The sequence below is a fragment of the Staurois parvus genome, unplaced genomic scaffold (genome assembly GCF_062004578.1).
Source record: "Staurois parvus isolate SC_StPar_1 unplaced genomic scaffold, SC_StPar_1.0 ptg000147l, whole genome shotgun sequence".
Classification (NCBI taxonomy): domain Eukaryota; kingdom Metazoa; phylum Chordata; class Amphibia; order Anura; family Ranidae; genus Staurois; species Staurois parvus.
The window spans coordinates 21877501-21897500 of NW_028317943.1; the positions used below are offsets into that span (position 1 = coordinate 21877501).

Here is a 20000-nt window from a genome sequence, read left to right on the forward strand (position 1 = left end):
TGCTGCTTCTCTTTTCAAAGTCCATTCCCAGGCTAGGGCGAGTCAAGGATGACCTAGGCTTAAAGGAAGTATGCTGCATGATGCTGGCCTTAAGACATCCAGGGACAGAAAAAAGTATGGAAAATCTCTAGTTGAAAGTGAACATAATTGGATTATTTTAGCTTTTAAAGGGCTTTTTATTTTTCTTATTTTTTTCTTTGCTTTAAACCTACACTTAAAAGTATACCAGAAGAGAAGTATGGGGTGCCTTTTCCTGGCCACCTCTTTAACATGCTGGTTGTCTGACTGTGCCTGGGTTTAATATTCAGAGTCATAAACCCAGAACAAATGTGCAGCAAGGGTCCAATTACAGCTCTATATAAGATTGTCTAGTTACTGCTTCATAACTAGAAAAAGAAGGGGAGGAAACCTATGTTGCCATTCATAAGCACTAGGAAGGGAAAATTATGAAAAGGCAAGTATTCAATTTTCAGAGCCAACACTTGAACTTTTAATGTATTCAGGCCTAGGATCATGTCCCTGCTAATGTACAGAAAAAGTATGACTTATGTGTAACGCTGGAAAAAAGTACAGAAATAAGCTTGCTGGTGTTTACTTGTGAAGCAAATAGATCTGTCTGGGGATAACCCCACTTCTGGCAGATGAAGCAAATACCTGTGGATTCAGAGCCCATTCATTGCTGCTGAGAACATTTTTTTGATAGAAAGTAGGTTTGGACACTCTGAAAAGCTGGAATATACACTGCTCTGAGGTAAGGCAGATTTTCTTCTTCCCAATAAAGAATAGGATTCCCCTCACAAGAAAGGGTCTTGCTGGACATAGGATAATTCTGCTCAGTTGACCATTTGCAACTCAACAGCCTTGTGTCTCAGCACTGGCACTAGATCATTCATGGCCATCCATGTTGCAAAAAGTTCCTAAATATTGGGGCTTGAGCCACTTCTAGACCATCACATCCTCACCATGGGTGCCGCAACCTAGATGACTTGCACTGGACGTAAGAAAGGTCCAAGGGTTTTGACCCAGAGTACAACCAAAAAGGTTTTCAGGACTGGTTCACCACATCAGACTGTCGCCCATCTCTGAAGAGATTTAGATATTTTTGAACAGGAATCCCATTTTCCACTGACACAGAAAACTTCACTGGAAGACACAGAGAGATGCCAGTGCCTCCATGAGACCATGGAGATAAATAATGAGAAGATTCCCAGGAGATTTACACACTCAAAGACTCAATTTTCTTCCTTGTGATTGCTAGCTGAACCCAGGAGCTGATGATCAGCAACTGCTCTTGCAGCAGGGACACTGGAGGGTGTTGAACACAGGCACAAAGATATACCATCTTCTGTGTTGGAATCAAGTGGCTCTTGAGAATGATTAACAGCTACCCAAATATTGAAATTTGTCATAACTTGCTGAAAAGGAAGAAACTAACTGGAGGTGCAAGTCTTTGAAACGCAACTGAATCTGAGCCAGAGTTGGAATGTAAAGATAGGCATCTTGAAAGTAAAGTTACGACAATCCAATCAACCGGCTTGAGAGAAAGAATAACTGTATTTAATGACTCCATCTTGAATTTCTCGAAGAGTGAATATGTTCAATCGCTTGAGGTCTAAAGCAGGCTGCCGCCTATTTTTCTGACCATGAAGATGGGGAAGTAAAATGCTGTGAATTTTCTGGAATTGGAATAATAGCTTGCTTCTCCAGAGTTAAAACATATTGGCTCTTTTCTGTGGTGTTCCTGGAATTCTGGATACTATAAAATATAGTTTTAGAGGGTGGTTCTGGGCAGAAGAAATACCCTGGCAATTATGCTCAATGTGCTCAGCCGTCTGTGTGCAAGAGATCTAAACATTGGGAGAAAATGATTTTAAGAAGTAAGCATATATAACTTAAAAGACCTCTGTATTGCTAAAATTACTTTTTATGATGGCTATACGTTAATAAAAACTAGGGAAGAAGTACATTTTCTTCCCTATTCTCTCATGCATCACAGTAAGGAATACATGTTTCTTATAATCAATACTTGGATATGTGAGCAAGCAGAAAGCAGGTTCAATAAATTACTGTAATTCTGTACTGACAAAGAAGAGCTGCAAGATTTCTACTTTCTAGCAAATTTATTTGCCAAATATTCAGCTGTTTGTCTCTAGACAAGATTTTTGTTCTGCTTAGTGCACAACATAATAAATTAAAATGAACTGTAAATTTGAGGCCATAAAATGTAAATCCATTGATGGTGGGGCAGCTACTTCACTGGCAGAACATAAACACTGACTTATGAGAGAAAAACCAGGTCATTCTAATTGCTAGCTTTATATATATGTTTTTTTAATTTTCATTTAAATTACCATTATATTAAATATGCAAGTATAATAAAAGAAATAGACAAATTTATTGGTTTACTAATAAATTATTGCATGCATAGTACTAGTTACGAAGGGAAATAATAGGTCATGTAATATGAAACAAAGACAAAAAGTGTAATTCAATTCAGTTTATGGTTATACATTTACTTAAGTATCAGTGACCTATTGTATTTGAAAAAGATATACGAGTATAAAGCATCCAACAATCAATGTTTGACCGTCATTGATGATCTAAAACTAGGTCAAACATGAGATAAAAATTGACGAAGATGTACAAAAGCAGTAGGTCACAGACCAATTCCAGCCCCAGTATAGGTAATGCAAAAGTAGTCATTTATTTACAATGTATTTGGAGAAGCCACCTGAAGCTGTTCCTGTCACCCAGCTACATCTACTTTAAATTCTATGCATACTGACAGCCATAAGGGCATTTTGGTGCTTATGGTTTCCTTACAGACATATGTCTTAATAAGAAGTAACTTGCCATTATATGCAGAATGATCTGTATAAATATACTTCACATGGAATCACATTCATCTGTTCAGTGGCGCCTGTCCCCTTCATAATTAAATTTAAAAAAAATTTAATTTTTTCCTCCCATTTTCTTCAATATGAAGTTTAGAAAAGAGAAAGCGGAAAGGTCACATCTGTAATCATTCATAGTTTAAATGTTCTGCTGCTGTGAGAACCATCTAAACAGCTTTGTATTTTGTAGCCTCTTCCACTGCAAACATCAGCCCAATGTTGATGTCAAATATTTTACTCATCCCAGTTTAGACCCCATTCTTGTGCAACTTGTCATGATACTTTGGACCTCAAGTTTTTCAATGATAACCATTCATATACAGTATGTGCATCTTAAAATTGCAGCGACTTCAAAGTAGTTCATGCAATGGGGTGCAACAGTTGGCTGTTACTTGTCCCTCTGCAAATTCGGACCAAGTCGCACCAATCCAAAAGGTACAACAAAGTTGCACTCCAAAAGTTGCGTGACTTTTGAGTCCTACAAGTGTGTATGGAGCCTTAGTGTACTGTGTGACACTAGACCTGCAGCAATTTTGTCTTAGGGTATATTTACACTGGGTGCAGTTGAAGTGAACCATCTCCGAGTTTGACTGCCTTTCCCTCCACTCCTCCGCAAGTCTGTACCAATACTGTATGCGTACATCATCACCTCTGCCAGTCAGACAACAGAGATCTCTGTTTACATGTTTAGTGATCTATGTAGATTTCTGTGCCCAGGAAGGGGTTGCTCTCAAGCTGAAGCCGGACCACAAGTGAACCATGCCCCAGATGACCTCCTCCACGAGGTCACAGTGGCCAATACTCTTAACGGTTCCTGGGTACGGTTCAAAGGACTCACATTACACATTGAAACCAAAATGTGTAGAAGTCAATAAGCAGGGTACAGTCAGTAAAACTAGCATTAGCTCTTGGTTGCTCTTCCAGTAAACTGTAAATCCTCTGCAAGAATATAAGGTGTGCTTGTACCAATTGTTCTTGCTGGTTATTGTTTGTAATTATTGAGCAGTGTAGGAATGCCCATACAAAGGTCACGTGGCCTACACATACACTATATATTGTCAAAAGTATTGGGACACCTGCCTTTACACGCACAAGAACTTTAATGGCATTGCAGTCTTAGTCCATAGGGTTCAATATTGAGTTGACCCACCCTTTGCAACTATAACAGTTTCAACTGTTTTGGGAAGGCTGTCCACAAGGTTTTTAGGAGTGTGTCTATGGGAATGTTTGACCATTCTTTCAGAACTGAATTTGTGAGGTCAGGCACTAATGTCGGATGAGAAGGCCTGGCTTGCAGTCTCTGCTATAATTCATCCCAAAGGTGTTCTGTCGGGTCAAGGGCAGGACTCTGTGCAGGCCAGTCAAGTTCCTCCACCCCAAACTCACTCATCCATTTCTTTATGGACTTTGCTTTGTGCATTGGTGCGCAGTCATGTTGGAACAGGAAGGGGCCATCCCCAAACTGTTCCCACAAAGTTGGGAGCATGAAATTGTCCAAAATATCTTGGTATGCTGATGCCTTAAGAGTTCCCTTCACTGGAACTAAGGGGCCAAGCCCAACCCCCAAAAAACAAACTTTACACTTGGCATAATGCAGACAGGCAAGTACCGTTCTCCTGGCAAATGCCAAACCCAGACACGTCCATCAGATTACCAGACAGAGAAACGTAATTCGTCACTCCAGAGAACACGTCTCCACTGCTCTAGAGTCCAGTGGCGGCTTGCTTTACACCTCTGCATCCGACGCTTTGCATTGCACTTGGTGATGTAAGGCTTGGAAGCAGCTGCTCGGCCATGGAAACCCATTCCATGAAGTGCTCTATATGCGGTTGTGCTAATCTGAAGGCCACACGAAGTTTGGATGTTTTCAGCTATTGACTCTGTAGACAGTTGGCGACTGAGAGCGACCCATTCTTTCACAAATGTTTGTAGAAGCAGTCTGCATGCCTAGGTGCTTGATTTTATACACCTGTGGCCATGGAGGTGATTGGAATACCTGAATCCAATGATTTGGAGGGGTGCCCAATACTTTTGGCAATATAGTGTATACGCACATGTAAAAGAACATTGCAAAGTTTTTTTCACCTGAAGATCCTGTCAGTAAGAGCACTTCCTTTTGCAGCTAACACTAAATCACTGCCTGGCTATTAGCTGCAGTGTAGTAAGCCAGCCCCCATAAGCTTCTTCAGTTTCCAATTGAGCTGCTTATCTGACAGACCAAAATTACCAAATGGCCATCTGAAGGAGCATATACCGCAGACTGACAACACTGCTTGTAATTCCAAGGCAGAAGCCTAGCACTGTCTGTTGGTCACAGGAATGGTTACTGGCAATATCTCCAGGAAAAAAGGACTGCAAGAGAGTCACAAAAAATATTTGATTAGAAATACTGTAAACGGGGAGGCCAAGCATCATGAAAAAGATTTTGAGTCATATCCACTTTAAGCTGTACAACCAAAAAGGATGGGAAATGGAAATACTAGATGTGGGCTACTACATTTTCCAGTTGACCATATTTGTTTCTCAAAAAGCAGGCTAAAGCAACAAGTATTGTTGCACTAGAAGAAGAACAAAGATGTATTCTCCACATCAGCATTACAGAGCTTCTGAAAATTTATGGTGCTGCAGTACGGACAGCTAGATGAGTGACTTGATCGTTGCAGTTTTACTTACAATAATCAATCACCTAGGACTGCATGTGGACGCAGTCAATGCCTTTTATCTACTGTGCTTCATTAAACCAACTCCGGTCAAAGAAGTAGAACAGCAACAAAATCACAGTATGTGCTGAACCTGGAAAACTTTACAGCATTCTGCTTCTCTCCTGAGACAAGCAGTCAGAAACGTTCCCTGTACACTTTCATATACTCCAAAGAGTGGGTGGTAACAGCCTTGTAAAAACAGCTTCGGATGTCTGAAGGAGGTTTAGTCCTTACAGAACACGTCATTTTTTTTTCTTGTTATGCTTTAAGATTTTCTGTAACTGTACACAGGTAGTATTTAAGAGACAGATTTAGTAGTATTTTATTTTCATACTCTAGAAAAAAAAAACCACGCCTTTTTTTCATACTCTAGGAAAAAAAAACAAAAAAAAAACAACACGTCTTTAACAGCTAATTAGCCACCGCTATCAAATGTTTTTTTTTTTCATTAATTTTTTTTTTTTAGTATTAAACATATGAACAACTGTACACTTTAAAGTGGCATTCCACCCAAAAGGGGAAGTTCCGCTTTAAAGACTGGTCCTACACTCCCCATTAAGTATTGGCACCTTTGGGGAGCGGGTACCTGAAATTGACAAGTACCCGCTCCCACTTCCGCTGCAATCACCTAGGTGATCGGAAGCAGAAGTTGCCTTCCTACCCTCCCCGTAGTCTTCTGGGACATGTGACAGGTCTCAGAAGACTACGGGGCCATGCAGGAAGCGCAGCGCTACTCGCTCATGTGCAGTGGGCACGCAGCTATGAAGCTGCAAGCTTTCACAGACTGTTGCCCACACTGAAGATGCCGGTGCCCGGAACACAAGACAGCTGGTGAAACGGGCTGCGGGGAGGACACCGTGGGATCGTGGGACAGGTAAGTAGCTGTTTTTTAAAAGTCAGCAGCTATATTTCTAGAAATTCCTGCCTGTTCACCTTTTTTTTCCTTTTGGAACTAAAGTTCCACTTTAAATATATTTTTTAAAGAGATAGTATAAGAACCTCTATCTTCCATAATATTAGCTTATCTGTAATTCCCGGCATAGGAGGAGTCACCAGGACAGGCAGAACCTTGAGCCAACCAGATTATACTGCATTGCACAGTGCTGTCAGTTTACTAGATGTCTGCTAAGAGGATAAGAAGGAAGAGTGAGCACAGAGATGACTTCAATAATGTACTGTTGCCAACTTCATCATCCATTCAGCAAGCTGGTGGGAGCTATTCAGTGACAGTTGTGTGTGTGGATCACAATTTTAAATACACTTCTGGGAGGAAAATTTACTTCTAGCTCATAAACAAGTTTCCTAAAATCTTATTCACAAGGGCATACTTAAAGCGAGTCCAAAGGCTTATATATATCTAAAAAAAATAAATAGCAAAAATGTCTATACTTACCTGCTATGTGCAGTGGTTTTGCACAGAGCAGCCCTGATCCTCCTTTTCTCTGGTCCCCTGCTAACGCTCCTAGTCCCTCCCTCCTGTTTGCTATGGGGGCACCCGAGCATGTGCACTCCCTAGCCGCTGCGCCGTGTGTCCTTTCACACACGGGAGCCACGGCTCGAACCCGATCCCCCTCTTCTCATTGGCTCACTGGCTGTGATTGACAGCAACGGGAGCCAGTGGCTCCCGCTGCCATCTCAGCCAATGAGGAGAGGAAGTCCCAGGATAGCCGAGACTCCAGTGAACATCACTGGATAGAGAGGGGGCTTAGGTAAGTATTAGGGGAGGGCTGCTGCATATTGAAGGTTTTTTTGCATTCATGTATAGAATGGCAAAAAGATAAAAAAAACCTTCACCCTTTACAACCCCTTTAAGTGTACACCTATGCAATGGCAGTGTTTGCATGTAAATACATGGAACACCTGTGCATACCATACAGGCAGGCAGTCTCATTCATGTCAATTGGGATGTAGCGGCTGCACAGACACAGTTGCTGCTCCTAATTTGCAGCAGTCAAAATGACAGAAGAAACTTGCTCTATATTATAGCAGTGGATGTAGGGTTCTCCTGTACAGTCAGTAGATAACTCCGTGTGTGCCTCCTTCAGCAAAAATGAAAAAGCCCAATGCCCTTCTGGACCCTTTGCAGTAGTATAAGTACCACATGCCAATTAAAGGAGAGGCCCCTGTCCTTCCAAAACTGTGTACTGCAATCGAAGATTTATTTATTTTCAGAATCACCTTTCTAGTACATCAAAGCTCACGCATGACTTATGTTTAGATTAACACTCTTCAAAAGATTCTGCAGTTTATAAGAGGCCTAGAGAATGTAGTAACCAGTCTGTCTTATTATATAGAAGGGTCTGACATCTGTGCCATCCCTACATAAATTTTAAACCCCTTTATTTATGACCAACAAATATTACATTTATCATCATTGTAATAAATGTCCCAAACACAAGAATGATAACATAAAACTTGTCACGTAAAATCCATAAACACTGCTTTGATTATACTGCTTTTTCTGAGATGGCATATAAACTATATTGCACAATACAGCAAATTATAAATAGGTGTTCAATAACTGAACGGTCAATCTTCTTTTATACTACGCTTCTTAAATTCTTAACATTATGCCACATACACCTACAAACTGTACCATGTAGTGTTTCTTGATTAATCAGATCCTACAAAGTAAAACAAAATAACATTTTTGGGGTATGTAGTCAAATGGGGTTGACTTAGTAAGGAGTAGAGACACTTTAGGTAGCAAGGTGAATGCTGACCGAGCTTAGGAAATAATGTTCTCTTCAATTATCCAGTCATGTGCCGAAAAAAAGCCAGGAATGCCGCCCAGGGTAGCCATCTTTGGTGCCTCCACCCCTCATGCAGCATGGCCCTGCCTTTAGTAAATCAGCCCTACAAGGTTTGTAATTATTCACAAATTTTGCATTAACTAGCTTCCTTTTAAAAGTCATAGCATCAGTAAAATTCTGATCCAATAAATCTTGAGTAAAAATATGCTGTTTTAAAGTGTGCACTTTTAGTGCTGTCCCACTTATCTTTTTAACTCCCTACCAGCCCGACTTGGCAGTCCTGCACTCACTTGTCCTCATACCAGTGAGTGCGGCCTCTTGGGTGCCACTCACCTCTCACAATCTTCTCTGCTGGGACTGTACATATGCACTGTAATCTCCATTCAAGTCTATGGAGAGTTTGCACTCTAGGCTCGTATATTACTCTATAAAGTATATCCCATGTTCTCACAGGATTAAATAGGAAAATTGTTTGCCTGTATGGTATGCACAGGTGTTCCATGTGGATAAACTTTGATGACAAAGGGAGAATTCAACACACTGAAAACCCCCCCAGCTGGGATTACTTTTTAGATATTGGCCCAGTGATTCTGCTGTTGGAATAGTGTGGTGGGTTTCTTCCGGGCTCTGTCCCCTGATTTTACCTCTCGTTTTGATCCGAGCATTGAACCCTCAACCCTGAGATGCTATTCTTTCTTCAACTGGCCCTGCAAGGCCTCTGTTACTCTATTTTCACTTTTTTTTTTCTTTTCCTTCCTTGTCTTGTATTTCCGTGCTTTTGCCGTCTCGCTTATGAGTGCTGAGTTTTTATGCAAGTGCCCTGCCATACGTGTTATATATTGTCACTTCTATTGCCTTAAGTTTGAAACGTGAAATGATACGTGGGCACGTTTGATCTATTGCCCCGAGACTGGCTAGCCTCGTGCAGAGACATAGCTCCTGTATGGCAGCCAGGACCCTTGGTGATGAGTCTTGTGCTGGTTCTCGCTGCCCTGACAGTGTGCGCGTGGCATGACATTTGTATTGCTCCATATGCTTGATTTATATTTGTATTATATCACTGTGTGCAGAGCCTGTTGTGGGCCCGACTTGCTTAAAGCTGCTATCTCTTGTCTGTGTTCATATGTTTTTTTTGTCTTTGTAACTGCTTTATCTTTTGTTATGAAAATCCTTAATAAAAGACAGATTATACAAAAAAAAAAAAAAAACACTGAAAACATTTTTTTTTTTCTACTGGGATCACTGATTGATTTCTGCATATCCCCCCAGTCAGGTAGATACTTAAAAATCAATGTCAATTTTACCAATATAATGGTTTTCCCTACTTTTGTCCCCTTTCTTCTGGTTTTGTAGACGTTACCACTTTTTTCCCACTTGAATGTAAATGTAAAAGAAGAAAAAAAAAAAAAAAAAAGCCGACGCTTATGTTTTGAACATTCAAAAATGTATACAACTGTGGCAATATATAATTATGATTTGTAAAAATGCTATTACACAAATACACATTTATGACACGGTGCACCTATTAGTCCCTGTTTGGAAAGGACGTCAAGCTTTCTAATAAAACAGCCCAACACTGCCTTTACACTTTTTGGAAGACTGTTAACCACTTGCTGACCAGGCCATTTTTTGCGTTACAGCGCTGCGTTACTCTAGCTGACAAGTGTGTGGCCATGCAACGCTGCACCCAAATGAAATTTACGTCCTTTCCCCCCTGAATTAAGATTTCTTTTGGTGGTATTTGATCGCCTGTGCGTTTATTTCTTGCGCTATAAAAAGAAAAAAAAAAAGACTAATAGCAAAAAGTAAAAAATATTTTTTTTTTTCAAAATTGTCAAACATGTCTAGTAAAAAATTTTTTTAAAAATCAAAATTTACGCCAAAATGTATTCTGCTACATGTCAAAAAAATCCTAATAGGTGTAAATTCATTGGTTTACATGAAGGTTATAGCGTTTACAAATGGCGGTATAGATACTGGAATTTTTATTTTGTTTACTAGTAATGGCAGCGATCAGCGACTTATAGCGGGACTGCGGCGGGCATTCTGTCACTGGGGGAACTGACTTGGTGTCACTGACATCCCCACAGCCATCCAGAGAAGTCTGCCCGAGCCGACAGGGAGGAGGACTGTTCGTAAAGAAAGCAATCCTCCTCCCCGTCGGAGATGCTCGGTAATCACCGGTCGTCGGCAGGTAATCACCAGCCGGGACCTGGTGATTGACAGCCGCGAATGGCGGCGCGGGTAGGTCGCACGTGCCCCCTACCCGGAAATACAAAATCATGTATATATACACATGTGATTTTGCGCACCCCTGCCACCCTGTAACAGTATATCTGCTATAGGGCGGTCGGGATGTGGTCAATCTACTAATATTGCCATATTTGCTAGCAGAGGAAGAAGGGTGCATGTCCTTCTGACACATTCAGGTCTATTGTTAGCATAGCAGCTGCAGGAAGAGACTTCACAGCACATAGAAGTCACATAGCGCTTCATCTAAGGAGTGCAATTAGTCAATATAAAATACTGACAAGAACTATTATATACCAGTGTAGCCACCCAGTCCTAAACAGGGGCTACTAGTCAAAATTACAGTAGTTCTGCTGGGTGGTAGACAACCTAGCTGACTTATACTCTACTTGTTAATTTGGGTTGTCCCCTGAATTCTGTGGTTTCTGCCTTCTGCCAGTTGGTGTCGCTGGTAATTTTGGTATTAGTGTAAGAAACGGATTATTCATACTTCCCACGTCCAACCAGTAGGCGGTTAACCACTTGCCCTCCAGCAGATTTTCCCCCCTTAATGACCAGGCCATTTTCTGCTATTTGGCATTACGCTATTTCAACTGATAATTACACGGTCATGCAACGAGGTACCCAAACAAAATGTTTCTCCTTTTTTCCCCACAAAAATAGAGCTTTCTTTTGGTATACTTGATCACCACTGGGTTTTTTATATTTGTTGTGATATAAATGAAAAAAGATCGAAACTGAAAAAAAAACAAAAAAACAAAAAAAGACAAAACAATATTTTCTACTTTCGGTAATAAAAAATATACAGTAAACTCAAAGTTAGTCATAAATTTAGGCGAACATGTATTCTGCTATATGTCTTCGCTAACAAAACATCACACAAACCAATGAATATACACTAATTGGGAACGTTCTAATATTACAAATATGCAGATTTTACTCTGACTGCCCATCACATTTCTTGAGGTGCCAAAATGCCAGGGAAGAACAAAACCCCCCCCAAATGACCCCTTTTTGGAAAGTAGGCACCCCAAGGAATTTGCTGAGAGGCATGTTGAGTCCAAAAAAGCTTTTATTTTTTGCCACAAAGTTTTGGAAAAGAAAAACTCAAAGTTGCCACTTAAATGGTATCATGCTCACGCATGCCATGTGTATATGTGGAATAACACCCCAAAACACACTCTTCTACTTCTCCCGAGTATGGGGATACCACATGTGAGAGACTGTTTGGTGGACTAGCCAAGTACAGGTCCTGAAGATCCAATGACCACCTCCAGGCTTTTAAAGGGCATATTTTCTCATGCGACTCCCTCACTACCTAACACAGTTTTGGAGGCCCTAAAATGCCAGGATAGTACAAACACCTCTCCTCCCAAAATGATCCCTTTTTGGGAAAGTAGACAAGAAACTTGATAAGAGGCATGGTGAGTATTTTGCAGATATTTTTGCCACAGGGTTTTGAAAAAGAAAAAGAAAAGAAGCAAGTGCACCCGGATAGAAAGCAACTAAGGATATGTCACTTTGCCTAGAGCCACTGCTTACCCACACATTGTGGGAGGGCAACAAGCAGTTAAATAAAAATATTGGGAGAAATCTTTTTTTATTTTTTTTTTTTAAACATTTTTTCTTTTACCATTTAAAAAAAAAATACTTTCATCTCAGTAACATAGTAAATACCTATAGTAACATTGTACTACTTTGGGAAGGGGGGGTGATCAGGGATTTTTTTATTTTTACACTTTGCATTACAGAGCAATAACCTTTATTACTCCTGCAATGCAATGTTTGCTTTGAACTGTCATGAGTAAGTTCATGACAGTTCAACATACAGTGATCTGTGACTAGCCCTCCAGATGGTCACATGGTATGATTGGCCTCATGTACCATGTGAGCTGTGGGCCAATCACAGCTCACCAGGAAGAGAAGCAGAGCGGTTATGAATCAGATTGATTCATAACAGCTTTGTTGTCATTGTGATCACAGCGATCACATGACCACCGGGTCCCATTCGCCAGGATCTTCATTCCGCTGTGGAATGTGTGTGTGTGGGGGACGTTTTGTGCCCTCTTGGGAGTGCAGCACCACCCTGTGTTGCTACAATACCAGCGACGAACAGGTACGTCGCTGGTCCTGCAGCTGCTACCCATTTGCAGTAGATTGCGGCGGGTGGATAGAAAATGCTAAATGGCCAGTGGTGCATGCTGGAGGTAAGAGTATAAATATTTGGGGAGGGCCAAGTGATCTCTCTCTACCACCCAGGCTCTGGCTCTGGCCTGGGTGGGGGTGTGAGAAGCAGCTGAGTGATTGGTCCTGAAGCCAGTACATGTGCTTGGAGCAGAGGAGGTCTGCCTGTGAGTCCTGGTGCTTGAGGCTCTGATCTGGGAGCATGGCTGAGTAAAGGAGAGGAACATATGATGTCTGAGATTAAGTACCAGAGGTCACTCTGCCACATGGGGTCCTGGGTGAGGAAGTTGAGCAGAGCCTGGGAAAACGATGGAGACTACTGCTAATGCAAATATTTGGCTGTTAATGGAGACAGCTAAAATTAGGAACGTAGAAATTGCTGGAATCAGCTTCAAGGCTCTTTTTTTGTGCTGGTGTCTTATTTTTGTGCTATTTAGTCTGCAGGCCAGTAATGGGTGTTCTGAACGTTCATCCCTCCTCTCCCTGGAGTTTTGGGTAAGAGTCAATAAACCCCTTTTTGCTTGCACCTTAAAATGACTGGCACCCATCTGTTAAAATACCACTATTGCCTAACTGATCTACACCCTGAGGTGAAATGTCAGCCTAGCCTACCCTGTCTTTGTGGAAACTTTACATTATTATACACGATTTATATAGTGCCAACAGTTGTCTCATTACAATGGGAGGGCAAACAGTAAGGTTACAATACAATTAAATACAGGGGGAATCAGAGGGCCCTGCTCCTTAGAGTTTACAATCTAAAAGGGGAGGGTCAAGTGACACCAAAAAGCTAATAACTGTGGGGGATGAGCTGATGGAGAAAATAAATGTACAGCTGTAGGTCTAGGCAGGTTAGGATTTTTTGAAGAGAAATGTTTTCAGGGATTGACTAAAAAGTGGACAGAGTAGGAGAGCTGATGAAGAAAATAAAAAGCATTTTACTAGTTAGAAGCAGGATAGGCTTCTTTAACCTCTTGCCTACAGGGCACTTATATCCCCTTCCTGCCCAGGCCAATTTTCAGCTTTCAAACGCTGTCACAATTTGAATGACAACTGCTTTCTTTTGGTGGTATTTAATCACCACTGGATTTTTTTATTTTTTTGCACTAGAAACAAAAAAAAAGAGCAAAAAATTTAAAAAGGTTTTCTGTGTTTCTATTATAAATTTTTGCAAACAGGTAATTTTTCTCCTTCAGTGACGTGCGTTGATGAGGCTGCACTGATAGGAAGCACTTATGGGCACTAATAGGCTGCACTGGTGAGGTGGCACTGACATGCAGCAATGATGGTCACCGATGGGTGATACTGACTGGTGGCACTGATCATCAGTGCCGATCTGCTATGTGACAGTTGCTGGTTATTGGCATTACTTTCCTCACACTGTCACAGTGTGAGAAAAGTGCTGCAGATAACCGGCAACTGTATTTACTCCGTGATCTGCTGTGTCATTGGACACAGCTGATTACGTGGTAATAGGCTGCTGTGATTGGCCTTTTACCTCATCACGTGATCAGCTGTGTCCATAGGACACAGCAATCACGGAGATCGCCGGGTACACACCACTGGGGGAGTGCGGGAGGGAAAGTTTTGGGAGGACGTCATATGACACCCTCCCAAAACTGGATAACCACACCGTAGCCATCATTTGGCTATAGCACGGTTACCAAGTGGTTAAAGAGAAAGGTTTTCAGGGATCATCTAACGTTGGATAGATTACAAGATAGTCTGACCGATTGCGGTGGGGAATTCCATAGGATGGGAGAGGCTCGGAAGAAGTCCTGCAGGGAAGCATGGGAGGTGGTGACAAGGGAACGGAGAACAGGAGATCTTGGGAAGAACGAAGAGTGCGATTTGGTTTACATATTGATGAAGCTGAACTCTTTTCACACAATGAATTGTTGCATCTGGAAACATATGGATCTGTATATATTACGGACTCCCCAATGGAAACAACATTCCAAGGTTAATAAATCTGACAACCACAGAGATTGCAGTGATACAACAACACTGTAGCAACCTCTTGTGCACCTAATGTAGTGTAGTTGAAGGTAATGTCTATAGAGATGTACATAAAGCCATACTGTACCTTCTATGCTGGTTAAAGTAGCAGGTAAATGGCTGGAAGCCAACCTCCTTATTCCAATATTGCTCAAAGCGCAGGACACTCTCTGAATTCTTCTGGTTTTCTCTCTCACATGGAGGGATATATGAGCACTGTTAAAATAGATTTCAAAACAATTACTTTTCTTCCTACTTCAGTGAATGTGTTATGTATCTGACTTTTTTTTTTGCAAAGACAAATGAAGTATAAAGTGGACAGCAGAAAAAAAATGAAGAAAGGCAATTTTCCCTTAATACTGCAGCAAAGTCTTTTAAAGTTTTAGAGTGGCGAACTTTTGTCATTTTTTTATGTGTGGGTCTGTGCTGCATACTTACTAGCTGCCTTGGATTTTTGCTTGAGTGTGGGGGGGGGGGGGGAGACAAGGGGTACAGTACCTCCTTTGGGGCAATGTTGAGACTTGGGGCAGCACAGGGAAGAGCAATGAAAGAGCAGCTGAGAGGTGGAAACCAGCCGTTATTGGCACAAAATGAATGGCAACCGCATAGTAGACAGTGAAGTGTCTTATACAGTCCTGACCCCTGCACAACATTCACTATATTGTACAACATACTCCTGACCCGTGCACTGTATACCATGTTGTACATTATTATACTCCTGCACTGCATGCATTATGTTGTACATTATAACTTTTGAACCCTGCACTTTATATGCTATTTTTATACTCCTGACCCATGCACTACAGGTGAAGCTCGAAAAATTGGAATATCATGCAAAAGTTCATTTATTTCAGTAACACAACTTAAAAGGTGAAACTAATGTATGAGATAGACTCATTACATGCAAAGCAAGATAGTTCAAGCCGTGATTTTTCATAATTGTGATGATTATGGCTTACAGCTCATGAAAACCCCAAATCCACAATCTCAGAAAATTAGAATATTACATGCAATCAATAAAACAAGGATTGTACATAGAACAATATCAGACCTCTGAAAAGTATAAGCATGCATATATACTCAGTACTTGGTTTTGGCCCCTTTTGCAGAAATTACTGCCTCAATGCGGTCTGGCATGGAAGCTATCAGCCTGTGGCACTGCTGAGGTGTTATGGAAGACCAGGATGCTTCAATAGCGGCCTTCAGCTCTTCTGCATTGTTCGGTCTCATGTCTCATCCTTCTCTTGGCAATGCCCCATAGATTCTCTGTGGGGTTCAGGTCAGGCGAGTTTGCTGGCCAATCAAGCACAGTAATCCCACGGTCATTGAACCAGGTTTTGGTGCTTTTGGCAGTGTGGGCAGGTGCCAAGTCCTGCTGGAAAATGAAGTCAGCATCCCCATAAAGCTAGTCTGCAGAAGGAAGCATGAAGTGCTCCAAAATCTCCTGGTAGACGGCTGCATTGACCCTGGACTTAATGAAGCACAGTTAACCAACACCAGCAGATGACATGGCTCCCCAAGTCAAAGACTGTGGAAACTTCACACTGGACATCAAGCATCTTGCAGTGTGTGCCTCTCCATTCTTCCTCCATACTCTGGGTCCTTGGTTTCCAAATAAGATGCAAAAGTTGCTCTCATCCGTAAAGAGGTCTTTGGAGCACTGAGCAACAGACCAGGTCTGTTTTTCTTTAGCCCAGGTAAGACGCTTCTGACGTTGTTTGTTGTTCAGGAGTGGCTTGACAAGAGGAATACGACATTTGAAGCCCATGTCCAGGATCTGTCTGTGTGTGGTGGCTCTTGATGCACTGACTCCAGCCTCAGTCCACTCCTTGTAAAAGTCCCCAACACTTTTGAATGGCCTTTTCCTGACAAGCCTCTCCAGGCTGCGGTCATCCCTGCTGCTTGTGCACCTTTTTCTTCCACACTTTTCCCTTCCACATAACTTTCTATTAATGTGCTTTGATACAGCACTTTGGGAACATCCATCTTCTTTTGCATTTACCTTTTAAAGCTTTCCCTCCTTATGGAGGGTGTCAATGATGGTTTTCTGCACAACTGTCAGGTCAGCAGTCTTTCCCATGATTGTGATTCCTACTGAACCAGACTGAGAGACCATTTAAAGGCTCAGGAACCCTTTGCAGGTGTTATAGCTTAATTAGCGGATTAGAGTGGGACACTTTGAGCCTAGAATATTGCACCGTTTAACAATATTCAAATTTTCTGCGATTGTGGATTTGGGGTTTTCATGAGCTGTAAGCCATAATCACAATTATGACAAATCACGGCTTGAACTATCTTGCTTTGCATGTAATGAGTCTCTCATATATTAGTTTCACCTTTTAAGTTGCATTACTGAAATAAATGAACTTTTGCACGATATTCTAATTTTTCGAGTTTCACCTGTATATGTAATATGTTGTATGTTCTACAACTGATCCCTGAACTGCATTCCCTATGTTGCACATTATAGTCCTGCCTCCTGCACTGTATGTTATGTTGCACATTATACTCCTGAGCCATGCACTGTACACGTGCTATGTTGGCATTATACTTATGCCCCCCTGCTCTGTATATGCTGTGCTGTACAATATACTCTAGACCCCCTGCTCTGCATTTTTATTTGAAGTGGTTTTGATGAGTTTCAAATCCGCAAAATGCATAAAAACCGTGTAAAAAAAAAATGCAGATGCAAAAAACGCAATGCAGAAATGGGTCAAACGCAAACTGCATAGGTGTGAACCTAGCCTAGGAGGGGATTTCAGCTCCCTTTGCTCACTTCTTATGTTTAGACACAAGATGTGTGGAACACTCTTCCTGTGGCTCTCCAGTTGTTGCAGAACTACAAGTTACCAACATGACCCCCAACTCCCAATTACACAGCTGAGCCATACAAAGCAGTATACTTACAGTGAAACACACACACCGCACATAATGTGAAACAGCACACATCGCCCAGTTAAGCCTTTGATCGCCCCAGATGTTAATCCCTTCCTGCCCAGTGCCATTAGTACAGTGTCAATGCTTTTAATTAGCACTGATCCCTGTATTGGTGTCACTGGGAATGTTAGTGACACCAAGTCAGTTCCCCCCCCCAGTGTAAGAATGCCCGCCGCAGTCGCACTACAAGTTGCTGATCGCCGCCATTACTAGTAAAAGAAAAAGCCAGTATATACGCACCGCCATTTGTAAACGCTATAACTTTCACATAAACCAATTTACATGTATTGGGATTTTTTTTTTTTTTTCTTACATGTAGCAGAACACATTTTGGCCTAAATTTATGACTAAATTTGATTTTTAAAATTCTTTTACAGGCATGTTTAATAGCAAAAAGTCAAAAATATTGTTTTTTTCTCAAAATTGTTTTTTTTTTTATAGCGCAAGAAATAACAAACAAACACCGAAAGAATGCTCTATTCATGGGGGAAAAAAAAAAGGGTGTAAATTTAATTTGGGTACAGCATTGCATGACCACGCCATTGTTAGTTAAAGTAATGCAAAAAACGGGCTGGTCAGGAAGGGGGGTAAATCTTCTGGAGGGCAAGTGGTTAATTAAGTTTAGCAAAAAAACGCTAAAAAGCACCTAAACTCACATTTACAAACAGCAGAGTACATGGGGCCTTAGAGCCTCTGGATGAGTGTTTTCCCAGGAGCTAAAAGCACCAATGTGGCCTCAGCTGTTCTGTTTTTTTTCACTCTGTAATAATATACACTGTTATCTGCAACACAATCAGTAGTATTCTTCAAGATAATCTTAATAGCATCCAGAGACCTGCAACATTTAATACTGATCCCTCACAGCACAGAAAGGCTCTCTCTATGTTATCTCGAAGTAACAAGAGGATCTACAGTAACACCCTACCAAAGAAGCCCTCATTTTAAATCACCTGTTTGAATCATAAATGTATATTAACGGTTTACAAATTATAAAAAACAAACAAAAAAAAAAAAAAAGTATTTTACATGAAAACATAACAAATATCTTCAAAAAAATGATTTATAATTTTCTGAAAAACAATGATTTTTTTAAAAAAAATAAAAAATTTTAAAGGAAGACAAAAAGCAACAGAAAAAAGTCTATATATTATTATTATACAGTATTTATAAAGTGCCAATAGTTCGCTCAGCGCTGTACATTACAAGTTGTAGAATATAACAGCAAGATTCAGCGTGGTGGCCTGTGTCATTTGGAAAATGGTTACAAAAAGTATTGTTTATTTCTTTTTGTATATTTATTAAAATGTTGAACGTTTCTGACTTTAAGGAACTTTGCTAGTGTTGTGAAAATGTGTGTTATCACAACACATCGCAATGCATGTTATGCATGTTGGTAAGTGGCATTACCTGTCATTTTGAATGACATCTCAATGCATCTGCGTTGCAGCACACCCCAACGCATGAGTAATGTGTAGAGCTGCGCTATGCTGCCAAGAAAGGTGCATTTTGGTGCTCCAAGCAGATATGTGTGTTGACATGTTTCAAGTTTACTTTATAGTTCTGCTTTGAATTCTCCCTTACTTTTTGTCCTGTCCGACTTCCAAATTGGTCATTGAGGTCTATAGTAGTTTACAAAAAAAAGAGGGTGTGTGTTGTTTGTCAATGTAAAATCTGAGAATGATTTGTTGTGTGATCAATCTGAGCATATAATAAAAACATGGGTAATATCTGGGATACCAATGGACCTGTATGGACATGCACAGAGGAACCCCAAAGTCCCAGAAAAGGAAGATAACCAATACAGGCATTTTTTTCCCCCAATAAAATATATGTAAGTGAAATTAGCTTTAGCCTAAAATTTCTTCTTGACTTCATATAGGATAAATAGAACAGCATTTAAAATATGTATCTGATGTGGACGGAGCAAACCAGTTTTCTTCCTTTGTCTTCGTACACAAATTATTTGTAAAATCTGCCCATCTGTCATAATGTGGCCTTGGAGCCATGCATATGTAAGGTTAATCAAAGCTGTTAAGATTACAATGAATATTCATTAGGATGAGAAGAGCCAATGTTCTGTCTCTGAAAGGATAAAAGGAATATCTTCTTGGAAGAACACAGCCTTGGTGACTCAGAACTACATAAACGCTTTCCCAACTATTAAGTAAACATGGATACACATGTGTATTATTAAGCTTATTCACACACACATTTTCAAATATTTACTCTGCAAAAGAATTATCATTAAGAAGATTTTGAATTATCACCCTCCACCTTCACGG

General features: G+C 40.8%; 1 protein-coding gene across 1 annotated transcript in view; it reads right to left on the reverse strand.

The window, feature by feature from the left end:
- KCNMB4 (potassium calcium-activated channel subfamily M regulatory beta subunit 4) overlaps positions 1 to 20000 on the reverse strand; it is a 111416-nt gene that overhangs the window by 19032 nt on the left and 72384 nt on the right. Inside the window, exon 2 of the mRNA XM_089674200.1 lies at positions 14870 to 14997. Within this exon, the coding sequence (XP_089530326.1) occupies positions 14870 to 14997 (128 nt within the window). The remainder of the gene's footprint in view (positions 1 to 14869; positions 14998 to 20000) is intronic.